The sequence below is a fragment of the Portunus trituberculatus genome, chromosome 50, assembly GCF_017591435.1.
Source record: "Portunus trituberculatus isolate SZX2019 chromosome 50, ASM1759143v1, whole genome shotgun sequence".
Taxonomy (NCBI): Eukaryota; Metazoa; Arthropoda; class Malacostraca; order Decapoda; family Portunidae; genus Portunus; species Portunus trituberculatus.
Window position 1 is genome coordinate 30,943,684 of NC_059304.1, and position 15,152 is coordinate 30,958,835.

General features: G+C 40.2%; 1 protein-coding gene across 7 annotated transcripts in view; it reads left to right on the top strand.

Moving 5' to 3' along the window:
* The window catches only part of LOC123500148 (mucolipin-3-like), a 608,730-nt gene that overhangs the window by 114,779 nt on the left and 478,799 nt on the right, over nucleotides 1-15,152 (top strand). For all 7 annotated transcript variants that reach the window (XM_045248826.1, XM_045248829.1, XM_045248827.1 and 4 more), the window contains 2 exons: nucleotides 4,893-4,992; nucleotides 11,919-12,110. In XM_045248826.1, coding sequence (XP_045104761.1) covers nucleotides 4,893-4,992; nucleotides 11,919-12,110 — 292 coding nt within the window. The remainder of the gene's footprint in view (nucleotides 1-4,892; nucleotides 4,993-11,918; nucleotides 12,111-15,152) is intronic.

Below are 15,152 nucleotides of genomic sequence, written 5' to 3' on the forward strand. Positions count from 1 at the left end.
AATCACTCGAAACATCAACCATCAATAGAAATGGTGTCAAAGTAGGGAGGAATTAACTGTTAGAAACTTCTATTATATACTTTTCAATGAAAAAAGTGTGGATAATGCTAGAAATTACATGTTAGGTTATGAAAAATGACTAAATCTTGAAAAATCTAATTATTAATATTTTTTTTTTAATGTCTCTGGTTTGACACTATTAATAATAAACGAAATCAATTCCCACACTCGCCTAAAATTAAGTTTCTGTTTCGCTCAAGAAGTTGATAATATGGAAGGGGTTGTCAGGTGGTTAGAAATCTAGCAGGTCATCGTCGGAGTCATCGTCGTGTAGGTCAGCTCCGAGGTCCTTGAGGCGTTGCTGGCTGGCAAAGAGGGCATTATAGAAGCCCCTGGAGGCCTCTGGGATGTAGGAGGTGAGGGATCTGATGTGGCTGTGGTCTTCTATCAGTACACCATTAGGGAACTTAGGGGTGATGGGAACACTGGAGAGATCGAACTTGACTGGGTCATAGTTTGCCTTACGTCCCTTCTGTAGACTCCACCTCACCGTATTGTCAATAAAGTCTCCATAGTTGGGGGAAACTTTAATACCCATCTTGTACTCAGCCTCAACAATCAGATCCCTGGCCCCCTTAAAACCAGACTGTGTTTGACCTGCCTTGGTGGCATGCTTCTGCAGTTCATCAAATCCAAGGAAGTCAACAGAGGTCATCCTGACAACAGTGGCTGGATCAGTGGTGCGACACGACTTCATTAACTCAACATACCCATCTGTAGAGTACACTTCTTTCCCCTTCAAGTGCTTCTCAAACACACCAAAGTCACGGTCACAAGGAAGAAAGGAGTGCCCAGTCTCCAGGTAAAAGTGGTGTACAGCAGAGAACCTGTTCTGGTGGATCAGGCGAAGGTAGAAGAGGACGAGGTTGTAGTTTTTATTTTGACCAGCACAGTTGTCGAAAAAAATAATCAACTTGCTAACACCTGGATCAATGAAGTTGTTAACATAATGGTTAAGGCAGCTGGACACCTCTACTGACCCCCACTTGGCCTCAGACTTATTCCAGACATAGAAAAAAGGGTGCTTCGTCTTCAAGTTGTGGATTCCAAGGTTGTAAGTCCATAGCTTACACTTATAATACTGGGCACTAGTGGTGAGGCGTGGTGTTGGAAGGGTTTGCTGGAGGTCGACAGCAATGGCAGCTATTCCAGGTGTTCTGTCCTTTATGTACACATCAATGAAGCTTCGCCCATCTGCAGCGTGGACGTGATGATGATTATGTCTCATAGTAATTTCTGTGATCTCCTCTTGGTCACTGGCAGAGTTCAGGGCATTGAGCTTGACTTGAAATTCATCACTAACTGTGCAGGTATCACTCCTAGGGGGCTTAATGCTTATCTTGTTCTCCTTCACCTTGGCAATAAACCTAGAAAACTTTAAAGAGTTCTTATCAAACCCCATACCCTGTAGATGGTCCTGGAAAGACTGAAATAAGCCTAACCATGTTGAAACTGGAGGCAGATACGTAAGCTCAGGGTTCTTCTTCCTGGAGTAATGTGACTGACAAGTGGGTAATCTCTCACAAAAGGTCTGCAAAATGTCTAGCAATTCAGCACTGGTCTTGTTGGGTGGCTCCTGATGGCCTCGCTGGTCTGGGATTAATGTTCCGGTCGGTGAGGTGGCGAATTTAGCACGTGCATGCCTCATATGCATCTCAGAAATGCCATGAATGCTTAAGAAGGCCTTTTGGCACACTGCAATTTTATTATTAAGGAATTGAACACTGAACTCATTAGTCGTCTTGCCGCGACTCTCATGATCTTTCACTCGACAGCGCTTCGCTGGTTTAGCACTGATATGGTTAATTAGATAATGTGCCTGGCTATCATGACTCTCCATGGCCCAAAAGGCATCAAATATCACTTTAACATTATCAGCACCAACCTTGGCAAAACACTTACTTTTGCACTTACAATCTGGGCCAACCTTTCGTGCTGCCACAACCTTCCCTCCCTGACTCACATACTCCTCACCTCGGTTTCTCTTCGCCTTTCTCACGTTTTTTTCCACGTCTCCAGCCGTTTATGCTTACGCGCCTTAAGGACAGACACCTCCCCTCCACTCTGGTCACTCATTTTGGCAGGTAAATCCACAAAAAAAATGGCTGAAAACAGGGAGAGTTCTCAGGGAGATGCAACACGTGTTGTAAGAATGGTGTCACCTGACTGAAGAAGCGGGATGGTAACGTGGCTATGATTGGCTGAGTGGTGGCTTTCCCGCAACCTGCGCTGCCATTGGGTAGCTCGCGGTGGCTCATAAGCTACTTCAACTCTGAAATTTCAGACCTCCTCCACACATTTATTGCGTGTTGGTACATGACTCTAAACCCTCTGCCTTGGGGTCATTGAGGTGGCTATTGGGTGTTTCTTTGTTGTCACGTGGCGTATGAGACTGCCATCTACTGGGAACCGGTATATATATATATATATATATATATATATATATATATATATATATATATATATATATATATATATATATATATATATATATTTATATATATATATTTACATATATATACACAGACGTACATATACAGTAAGTCCTCTAAGTCCTCATTATATGGTACTTATCCATTCCTGAAAACCTTACTGCAAATCAAAATTACCGTATACCAAACCCATTACAACATGTAATAATAGGGAATGCGTTCCAGAACGTCAAAAGTCACCCCTACAGAAATGAAAATACATGAAAATAGTCATATAAAAAAATGTAAAGTACTCTGCAAAAGAAATAAACAAAATGTTTTTATTTACCTTTCATTTGCCATGTATTCTATCAGATGATATCCCTCCCGAGGCTAAGGGACAGTAGGGATTTCAGCCCTTAATCATCATCCGCTGAGTGGGCAGACTACTTCTCTTTCGTTTTGCCTTGTCAACTCCAACTCTGTCTGCAGAACATTTTGGGGCCATTATAGATGCATCACTGTGTGTTGTGATAATATCCACAAAAAACACATGTAACGATTTCACTTGTGTTCAATGGGAAATGCAGGAAGAGACTGTTGTTGTGATATCATTTATGTTACACTTCCCATGCCACCCCAGCTCAGTGCTCACTGACAACTGACTTTTGGTGGGACGTTCAGGCACTATGGCCTGACGTCTGAGGTTTCCTGTTGTTTACATATCGCTTTTGGACACTGGGCTAGCTGGAGTGTTCATCAAACTCTCCACAGTGCTGTAAACAACTAAACATGCTGAATAATTGTTCAGTGTTTGGATGCAATAACACAAAAAGAGAAACAGCAGGTTTAGGCATGACATGAGTGGATACCGTAGAATTATTCTTACCGTATATCGAATCGAGGGTAATAATTTCCAAATACTGTAACTGTGAATTTACCGGATAAAGAAGTATTGTATAACAAGGACTTACTGTATATGAGACCTCACTCCTCACTCCTCAGTCTGGAGCTAACCAGCACTATGAGTGGATCCTTTCTCTGCATTTTTACCTAGTGCTAATAAATGAGAATGTGTACTATTTTATTGTTTCCATGACCTAGTTTTGTATTGATATTTTTTTTAAGGTTTAAGTAACAAAATTCTCAAAAATAGGCAGACTTTCCCAATGGCCAGGAATGTAACCCCTCCCCCCACCCAATTTCCTTTGTTTTTGTGGGAAAATTATGTTTGATTAACACAATTTTGAGTAACGTGACGTCTCCAGGAACGTAACTGTTGCATTAATCAAGGGTTGACTGTATTTGATTTTTTCTCTTTTTAACCCTTAACGTACGGTGATTGTTTCGGGACGATTGTAGTGTCACATGCAGAGAGGTGGGAATCGTTCTGCAAATCATGATTTTTCTGTGCTAAACGTTTGAATCTCTCCCCCTCACTATTGGTCCTGGGCAAGTGGAGGTATCTGGCAATTTTTCTTGCTCACCTCCTTGAACCTTGAGACTCATGTTCCCACACAATAGGTCATCTCTTCCCATTTCGAGGTGACATCTGGCAACCCCTGTGACTTGGAGGGAAGAAACGGTACTCCAAGTGATGTTATGTCAATATTACTCGGTAGTGACGTTGAGGATAGTGATGAAAATTAAGACAGTGATTTTTTTATTGAGACAGAAAAAAGTGAAGACTCCAGTAGTGATTTTGATAATGATCAGGGAGACAGAGACCAACCCTTACAGCAACGTTCATAAACTTCATGTACTCCCCTCGAGCAGTGCGCTGGTGTGTGTCAGCCATGGTTGTCTCTACAGGACTGTGCTTGTCAGCCAAGTCATGTGACTCCCATTGCTAATAAGAGTTGCCAGATTCCAATTATTATAGAAATTACAATATATTTATAATATGTGGTTTCTTTTTTTTTTTTTTTTCCTGTTTTGCACATCATTTCATATATCTGAGTTTGCATATTAGAGACATGAAAGTGCAAAAGTTTCTACTTTTACATCAAATTCAAATGCCCAAAAGGAGAGTTAGAGAGCGAGCGAGCACATATACTTTGTTATTGGAGCTTGGGGGGTATTTCTTAGTGGCGGGTTCTGCCACAGATTCGGGAGAATTTTTTGATATGCAATAACTTTGCTCTCAGAGGTCATAACATGTTGAAAAGTACATCATTGTACTCTGAATAACAAAGAGAAATATGCTTTTATAAGGAGAAAAAATCTAAGCAATTTCAACAGGTGTGATTTTTCCCTGCTGTAAGTCAGCTCCCTGGATTTTAAGGGTTAAGAAAGGGACAGACAGGCATGTAATAATAGAGAAAGATAGAGATGTGGGAAGTGATTTGACTATTCCTAGGTAATTTAAGGATTAAATGCTCATTATATTTTCTCCACATTCAGTTACTGTTTATTTTACAGGTTTTTCTTCATGAACCCCATAGAAAAATGGCATGCCCGACGCCGCTTTCCTTGGAAGTTACTACTTCAGATATTTAAGATTGTGGTTGTGACAGCACAGGTGAGTTCATTGCCCCTTTTGATTGAAATTTGTAATACAATAAGCAAAATATTCATAGAGAAAGAACATTAGTTCAACCTAATTCTCAAGGGATGCTTGGCAAATAAATAATAAGTATGAGGGATCATATGTAGTAGAATGTGATGTGTAATTTTGCTCACATATGACCTGTTTCTTTTACTCAGCATTACAAGCTCCCCAGTAGTACCTAACTGGTCCTTCCCACATATACATTTAATTCCATTCCATTACTGTAGTCAGTGTTGCTATGGTAACCCTGCTGTTCCATGTACCCTCATTCCTCTCTCAACGACTGTATCAATTAGATTTGTGTTACCCAGCTGCATCTTCTACTTTTGTTTGTGTTTTGGTTTCCCTGGGCTTTTCTGATGAGTTTTCTGATTCTATATGCTCTCGTCTGGATCTTTAAGACTTTGACTACATTTACACCAAGTGGATTGAATTGAATCATTATACTGTTGTCTTATTGTAATTTTTCTGCTTTTTGAGTTTCTTCCAAGCTTAATTTTTGCCTTTTTAAGCTTTTCTACATCTGGCATTGTACTAAGTGTGTATACTTTTCTTTACTCTATAGATAGGTACATATTTCTTCACTCTGTTATATTTGTGTAGGAATATTTCATATTTCCCTTGTATTTTCCATCCATTCATAATGTTCCTCCTTTCAATTTTTTTTTTTTCAAGTTTTTACGTCCGGTTTCCCTGTTATATTAGGGCTAGGACAGTGCCTCCTGACAGAGGAATCAGGAGGACTTTTGGTTTTGGCATTTGGGAACTGTGGCCAGGATTTGAACCCATGCACTTGAGAACCCTGGGGCCAACAAAGTGTGTGTGATTCCACTGGACCATGGCGACCCCATAATGTTCCTTCTTTCAATAGTAGCAAAAAATTTTCTTAATTTTTAAAATTCTGCTCTTGCATAATTTTATTTCTCTCTTTTTGTAGTCTTCTCTGTGTATTATTCCATCCTTTTCCTGCATTTCCAGCTCTAATGTAACATGATCTCTTCTTCCCATTGGAGAAAGGTATTGTATGCTGGGAGAGGGCTCTGGCTTCTTTGTGAATACTAGGTCAAGCAACGATGGTTGTTGTTCTCCTCTGTACCTTGTTGACTCTTCCACCCACTGATCCATTGTATTTTCCATAGTCAACTGTAACACCTTGCTCTATTGTTCAGCATTACCCATTACTTACACCTCTCTCTAATTTGTTCTTTTACAGTTAATGTCTCCTACTAACAGTATTCTTCCATCTCTTCTTATATTATCTAAGCACTTAATCATCTCTCTTTGCCTATTCTTATGTTCCTCATTTCCCCATGTATTTGTCTTAAGTGGCATATATGTAACTATGATTTTCCTTTTTTTCAATTCCTCTGTTTTGATTGTTACTCCCATTACTTCCACCATACCATCACCATATTGCATTTTCTCCTTACATATATATTATCATGAACCATTATTAGCTCTTCTCCTCCTCCTTTACCCTTCTTTTCTCTTCTCCAGTTATTTTATTCCCCTTCTTCTTTAAAGCTAAGATGGATCTCCTCTTTTAGTTTTGTTTCTATGAGGCACATTACATCCTGTCTTACATCTTTAAAAATCCCTAACCTCCAACACGCTGGTTAACAATCCATCTATATTAGTATGTCACTCTTAATTTCTTGCCTCCTTCTTCGTTAGTCCCATATCTAGAACCCTCCAGTAGAAATTCTTTTTCTCAATATCCGTCCTTTTCTCGTTTTTTCTTTAGCTTCATTTCTTAGCACTTTCTCCTCCCTCTCTTCCAGGTTCATATCCCTTTTTATCCATATATCCTTAGATTCAGTATCATTGGCCAGCTTCCGTTTTCTTATCATAAATTCCTGCACCGCCACCTGCGATCTCATTCTCACTTTCATTGGTCTCTTACCCCCTTCACTAAATCTTCCCAACCTAATAATTTCCTCCACGTTCTGGTGCAACTTCTGTGTGTTGTCCTAGACCTGTTTAGTAATTGTTTTAGCCAATTCTCTCTCTTCACACCTTCTCATGTACTTGTTTGGATTTTTTTTCCTTCATCCCAAAAATTAAGAAACATTTCCTCTTGTCTAATGTATCTCTCACTAGATCTTTCTCCTTAATTACTTGTATAACAGTCTTTTGTCTTTTCCCGAATTTGCCTCCTTACTAACTGAAAATTTTACTTTTTCCTCTTCCTCTTCCCGTTTCCATGCATTTCATAATTCCTCCAGTTTGCTTTCACCAATTTCATTCTCTGCCTGCATTTTTTTGTGTAGGTTCCTAAAGGAGTGTTTGTAGTTGTAAAATGTAGCCTTTAGTATATCATTTTGTTTCTTATCTCCTGCATTTCCTCCTTCATCTCTTGATTTATTTCCCTTAGTTCCTTTATTTCCCTTAGCTCCTCATGATCCTTTAACCTCACTTTTAGTTCAATGTTTTCTTTTATCAATTTGTCTTACTTTTCCATTGTACTCGACATCACCTCCTTTATGTATCTTATCTCTCTTTCCATGTTTATCAACCTCCTTATATTGCCTCTATCCTTTCTAAATCCAGTAAAGTCCTTATTGATATTATCATCACTCAATCTCCTTGGTCCAATTGGTGTTTCTCTGTTTCTTCTACTTGTTGGGCGTCTCCAGACAACTACACACACACAAGGGGGTCTATACAGACTCAGACTGGTCTACCTACATTAGCAAGGGCAGATACAGGTTAGCTATCTGGTCTAGATGTTCCATGTGGTGTATTCAATTTCACAAGGCGTATGGGCAGGAGAGTAACATACCTCTGTGCGTGTCCAAGCGAGTGAGAAGACCGAGTTACCTACGAGCCAGTATTCATACCCTCCATGATGTCACTACTTTATATATCCATGGTCTGTCTTTGTGGCCATCATTTCCCATAAGTAATATTTCCTACTCTAAAAATGTTTAATAAACATTTGAAAGTGCATAGTATAAGGACTAGCATGGTGGCTCCTTAAATAAGGATCTTAAGGCCTCCCTCTCTCTGCCACAATCAGTACATTTGGTTTTCTTAATTTCTACTTCTCTCATAGTGTAGGATTTTGTCTGTCTTCTTTTACTTTTCCCCAGTGTTTTCACTGCATTTTTTGCATTAAATTCTATTTCCTAACTCTTGTTCCACTCATATATCTTACTTAGATCTTTTTGTAACATTTTCATAATCCATATAATTTTCCACTTGTTTCAGTAACTTTTTTTTTTTTTTTTTTTTTTTTTTTTTTTACATTACAAGGGCACTGGCCAAGGGAAAACAAAGTGTTGGGATAAAAAAATCCCGCTGGTTGCCAGGCCCTGTTAAGAGGAAAGTAGGAGAAAGAGAAAAAACAAAAAAATCTAAAAGGAGGGTCCAGTTAACGTAAGAGGTGTCTTGACACTCCTCTTTTGAAAGAGTTTAAGTCATAGGCAGGTGGAAATACAGACACAGGTAGAGAGTTCCAGAGTTTACCAGTGTAGGGAATGAAGGAGTGAAGATACTGGTTAACTCTTGCATTAGGAAGATGGACAGAATAGGGATGAGAAGAAGTAGAGAGTCTTGTGCAGCGAGGCCGCAGGAGGGGAAGGCATGCAGTTAGCAAGTTCAGAAGAGCAGACAGCATGAAAACAGCGGTAGAAGACAGATAAAGATGCAACATTGCGGCGGTGACTTAAAGAATCAAGACAGTCAGTTAGAGGAGAAGAGTTGATAAGACGAAAAGCTTTAGATTCCACCTTGTTTAGTAAAGCTGTGTGTGGATCCCCCAGACATGAGAGCCATACTCCATACACGGGCGGATAAGGCCCTGTACAGAGCAAGCAGCTGGGAGGAGAGAAAATGGACGAAGACGCCACAGGACACCTAACTTCTTGGAAGCTGATTTAGCAAGAGTAGAGATGTGAAATTTCCAGTTTAGATTTTTAGTGAAGGATAGACCGAGTGTGTTTAATGTAGAGGAGAGGGAAGTTGAGTGTTATTGAAGAAGAGAGGATAGTTGTCTGGAAGGTTATGTCGAGTAGATAGTTGTAGAAATTGAGTTTTGAGGCATTGAACAAAACCAGGTTTTCTCTGCCCCAATCAGAAACAAGTGAAAGATCAGAAGTTAGGCGTCCTATAGCATCTCGCCTTGAGTCATTTAATTGTTGTTGGGTTGGGCGTCTGTTGAACGCTGTTGAATAATGCAAGGTGGTATCATCAGCATAGGAGTGGATAGGGCATTGAGTCAGATTTAGGAGATCATTGATGAATAATAGAAAGAGAGTGGGTGATAGGACAGAACCCTGTGGAACACCACTGTTGATAGTTTTAGGGAAGAACAGTGACCGTCTACTACAGCAGCAATAGAACGATCGGAAAGGAAACTGGAGATGAAGGTACAGAGAGAAGGATAGAATCCGTAGGAGGGTAGTTTAGAAATTAAAGATTTGTGCCAGACTCTATCGAAGGCTTTCGATATGTCAAGGCCGACAGCAAAGGTTTCACCGAAGTCCCTAAAGAGGATGACCAAGATTCAGTTAGGAAAGTAAGAAGATCACCAGTAGATCTGCCTTTACGGAAACCATACTGGCAATCAGAGAGAAGGTTGTGAGCTGATAGATGCCTCATTATCTTCCTATTAAGGATAGACTCAAAGGCTTTAGAAAGGCAGGAAATCAAAGCTATAGGGCGGTAGTTAGAAGGATTGGAGTGGTCACCTTTTTAGGGACAGGTTGAATGTGAGCAAACTTCCAGCAAGAAGGATAAATAGAAGTAGAGACACAGATGAAAGAGTTTGACCAGGCAGTGAGCGAGTTCGGAAGCACAGTTTTGAGAACAACAGGAGGGACTCCATCCGGACCGTAAGCCTTCCGAGAATCAAGGCCAGAGAGGGCCAGGAAAACGTCTTTATAAAGAATTTTAATTTTAGGGATGAAGTAGTCAGAGGGTGGAGGAGTAGGAGGAATATGCCCAGAATCATCCAAAGTTGAGTTGGTAGCAAAGGTTTGAGCGAAGAGTTCAGCTTTAGAAAAGAAGAGACAGCTGTAGAGCCATCTGGATGAAGTAAAGGAGGGAAAGACGAAGAAGTAAAGTTGTTAGAGATATTATTGGCTAGATGCCAGAAATCTCGAGAGGAGTTAGAATTGGAAAGACTTTGACATTTTCTATTGATGAAAGAGTTTTAGTAAGTTGGAGAATAGATTTGGCATGATTACGGGCAGAAATATATAGGGCATGAGTTTCAGCAGTTGGATGGCTACGGAACCGTTTGTGAGCCGCCTCTCTATCATTGACAGCACGAGAACAAGCAGAGTTAAACCAAGGCTTTTTAGCTTTAGGGTTAGAGAAAGTATGAGGAATGTATAGCTCCATGCCAGAGATAATCACCTCTGTTATGCGCTCGGCACAAAGAGAAGGATCTCTGACATGAAAACAATAATCATCCCAAGGAAATCAGAATAGTACTGCCTTAGTTCCTCCCACTTAGCAGAGTTAAAATGCCAGAAGCACCTCCGCTTAGGCGGGTCCTGAGGCTGCACTGGAGTGATAGAACAGGTAACGGAAATTAGATTGTGGTCGGAGGAGCCCAACGGAGAGGAAAGTTTAACAGAGTAAGCAGAAGGGTTGGAGGTTAGGAAAAGATCAAGAATGTTGGGCGTGTCTCCAAGGCGGTCAGGAATACGGGTAGGGAACTGCACTAGCTGCTCTAGGTCATGAAGGATAGCAAAGTTGAAGGTTTGTTCACCAGGTTGGTCAGTGAAAGAAGATGAAAGCCAAAGCTGGTGGTGAACATTGAAATCCCTAAAATGGAGATCTCAGCAAAGGAAAGTGAGATAAGATGTGCTCCACCTTGGAAGTCAAATAGTCAAAGAATTTTACATAGTCAGAGGAATTAGGTGAGAGGTATACAGCACAGATGAATTTAGTTAGAGAGTGACATTGAAGTCTTAGCCAGATGGTAGAAAATTCTGAAGATTCAAGATTGTGGGCACGAGAGCAAGTGGTGTCGTTACGCACGTATGCGCAACATCCAGCTTTGGATTGAAAATGAGGATAGAGCAAGTAGGAGGGAACAGAAAAGGGCTGCTGTCAGTAGTCACAGACAACTGTGTTTCGGTTAGGAAGAGAAGATGAGGTTTAGTAGAGGAGAGGTGGTGTTCCACAGATTGAAAATTAGAACGAAGGCCACGAATGTTGCAGAAATTGATAGTGAAAGTATTAGATGAAGTGTCAAGACACCCAAGGTCGACAGCAGAGGGCAGTCCGACCTGGGGACATTTATGGTCCCCTCCCCAGAGGGGGACTCCGAGGCAGGGCGTGGTGAAGCCATTATTAAATTTTGATTTGAAGAGAGTGTAAAAGTGTAAGGTGTTGTAGTGTAGTGTAGGAAGTAGTAGAAGTTGTCTTTAGAGGGCAGGCTGCAGCTGCTCAATTGTATAAATGAGACCACAAAGGGAACCGGGAAGAGAGGACACGGGGAATCACTCAGTCTGCAGCACTGCCTACATCCCCGTAAGTACCTCTCCTGGAGTATTCCACCGGGCGGCAGGTGACTACTGCCTACTCCATCATCTGCAAATGCAACTGTCAACCTCATCTACCATATCATTAATATTCACTGGGAACATTACAGGGACCAAGACTGTTCTCTGTGGAACTCCACTTATATCTCTACACCATTTTTTTATTTTTCATTCTATAACTGTTCTCATTTCTCTGTCCTTTAAGAAGTCTACTATCCAATCCAGTATTTTGTCCTGTAAACCCCCTATATTTTCAAATTTCCATAACAATCTCTGATGAGGTACTTTATCAAATGTCTTTTTTAGGTATGAGTAGACACAGTCAGCCCAACCATCCCTCTCTTGAATTATGTCAATTGTTATACTGTAAAAACTTATGTTATGACTTCTATTCCACAGTTGTGCCTCTTTGCTCAGCAGCGATACAGCCATGTGAACTACCTTTGGGACACTAAGATATCCTTCTCACACATGTTCCTCAAGGGTTGGGATGCTACCAGAGAAGTTCAAGTATATCCTCCTGGATCAGGTCCTCTGGCTGTATATGAAAAACAAGATTTTTTCCAGTATCTAGATTATGCCATCACAACGGTAAGTTTGTATCATATATTTGTAAGATTAAATGAGTACTTACTAAGTGTGAAGTTTGATCGTAATTTTAAGAATATTTAACTGTGTCACTAAGATAGTAAACGAGATGTCCACAGTGCTCGCTCCACGTCAGTCCTTTAGAGAGTGGGTTTGAGGAAACAGTATTTTAGATATGCAAACAGTCTATGCCAGAGGCACACTTGAAGTTGCAGGGTTGGGTAGGGAGGGCGTATACTACCTCAGTGATGCAGTTGAATGTTCATGAAAGTACAATCAAACTTCACACTTGGTAAATATTTGTTTAATTTTACAATTTCATGTCACAGCATCTAACTGACGTCACCGGTAGCCAACAAGATATATACAGGCAAACCCCGTTTAACGAAGCTTCACACAATGAAATTTCGCTACAACAAAGGTTTCGTTTTACTACCATCTGCTCGTTTAACGAACACCAAACTCGCTTTAACGAAGTTTTATCCTGGTAATTTTTTCCAAATTTGAAAGCCCCACCATATCATGCAAGCTGCCAGGCTTTTGAATACACCAGGAGCTGCTGGTACTAAGGCCTGCCTCAGGAGAAATCCTGAGACACCTGTAGAATAAAGATCAAGATCAAGCCTCTCGTGGACAACACAGGCGCTGCCGTTACAAAGGCCTGACTCAGAAGAAATTCTGCGTCACCTGTAGCATCAAGATCAAGATCAAGATCATGCGCACCACTTACTCCCCAGTCAAAACATAACAGCATCACCAGCAGCTCATCTTTCCTAGTTCAACTTACCACCAAAACGCCCTGCAATGTGGCCTAACTTTCCTAAGAAGACCAGGAAGTGTCTTACTCTCGAAGTGAAGCTGGGTATTATTCACAGACAAGAGAGAGGCCAGAAAACTAATAACATTGCTTGCCACCATCTTGACTCCATCTACTGTCTACTATTTTCAAGTCAGCAGACTCTATTAAGAAGGCTGGTGAGACCGGATCTTCCTTGAAAGCTAAAAGAACCACCTGAACTTGTGACTCTACAATGGATAAAATGGAAAGCCTTGTGGAAATGTGGTACATACGTTTTGTATGCGGTACCATGATGCGCACTTTGTTTATATTCAACAGGTTGCCGGTTATTGTATTTCCTGTTTCACTCTCCCTCCCTTCATAAAGTCAAGATCATCAACATTATAAAGTTACTTACATACATACATAGTGTACATTATAATGACTTAAATTAAACTACCTAAATGTTTAACTTCATAATTTTTACTTTCATTAAACCTTTTACTGTACTATGATGCACTCTCGCTTTGCTTACTCTCAATGGAAGTTTAAATCAGGGGTTAAACTTGTTATAATCGGTTTGCTTAATGAAGTTTCGCTTAACGAAGTGATTTTTAGGAACGTAATCCCTTCATTAAGCGGGAGTTGCCTGTATTTCTATCAGAGATCTATACTTGCTTATGAATTATTAAGATGAGAAAAGAATTTGCCTCAGTCAGCCAAGTTACCCCCCGTTTCCTCTCTGTCTCTCTGCACACACCACCCTTCTCTCTCTCTCTCTCTCTCTCTCTCTCTCTCTCTCTCTCTCTCTCTCTCTCTCTCTCTCTCTCTCTCTCTCTATTCCATCCTGGCTGGTAGCGGGAGAGCAAGTGACCCATAAATTAACACGATCACTTTGACCTGTTACCTCACTCAGTCACCCAAAGGGATGTGACAGTGCTCAGAGGAAACGTTGTCAAGTATTGTTGTATTTGCAAAAACAATGCAAAATATATTAAAAAATAAGCATAGATTACACTAGCTTGCCTTTTTCGTGCATCACAATGTATATATACCACAACACCATTCAGTTTCGAAGCATTAAGTATCTGACTTGAGTTGCATATTGTACAAGTGTGACAGCGCTGCAGACCAGGAAATCCTTGAAAAGTCAACGCCTAAATGATCTTAATAAAATGGTCAGACTATAGGTCTTCCTTGTCTTTCTTTTCAGTGCCAATGATTATCTTGTACATTGTTATTAGATCTCCTTGTTCTCTTCTATCTTGTAACGTTGGTAATCCCATTTCCTTCAGCCGCTCTTCATATTGAGGTCCTTTAGTTCCAGCACCATCTTTGTAGCAATCTTCTGTATCTGTCCTAATCTTCTCATATCTATTATAGAGCTTGGAGACCACACCGCAGCTGCACATTCCAGCTTTGGACATATCATGCTTGTGATGATTTTTTTCTTCATACCTTTGTCCATGAATTGAAATGCCACTCTTATATTAGTCAACATTTTATATGAAAATCCAACTATCTTGCTCATGTGTTTTTTAGGGTTCAGATTTTCCTGTATAATCAATTCCAGATCTTTTTCTTCTGTAGTCTTCATTATTTGTTCCCATCAAATAGTCCCATACCAGTCTTCTTTTGCTCTTTCCTAGTTCCATTATATGACATTTCTTTCCATTGAACTCAAATTTCCATTTCTTACTCCACTCATAGATCTTGTTTATATCATCTTGTAACAGCAAACATTCCTCATGGGTTTTGATAACTCTTAATAGTTTTGCATCATCAGCAAATAGATTAATGTAACTGTTTATCCCATTGTGAGTGTCATTTACATAAATCTGAAATATAATGGGGCAAACACTGACTCTTGTGGCACACTGCTTGTTACTTTACCCTAAGAAGAGTATGTATCTCTGATCACAGTTCTCATCTCCCTGTCCTTCAAATAATCCCTTGTCCACTCTAACAAAGTTCCTCACAGTCGTCCTATGCTCTCTAGTTTCCAAAGTAGTCTTCCAAGAGGGACTTTATCAAAAGCCTTTTTTATGTCCAGGTTTACTGTGTCCACCTATCCATCTTTGTTATCCAGTCCTTCTATTACCCTCGAGTAGAAGCTTAATAAATTTGACACACGTGACCATCCTGTCCTGAATCCAAATTGTTTGTTTATTATGATTTGTTCTTCTTACAGATGTTTAACCCATTTTTTCTTGATAACTATTTTACACAACTTTCCCATAAAGCTTGTAAGAGACACTGGTCTGTAA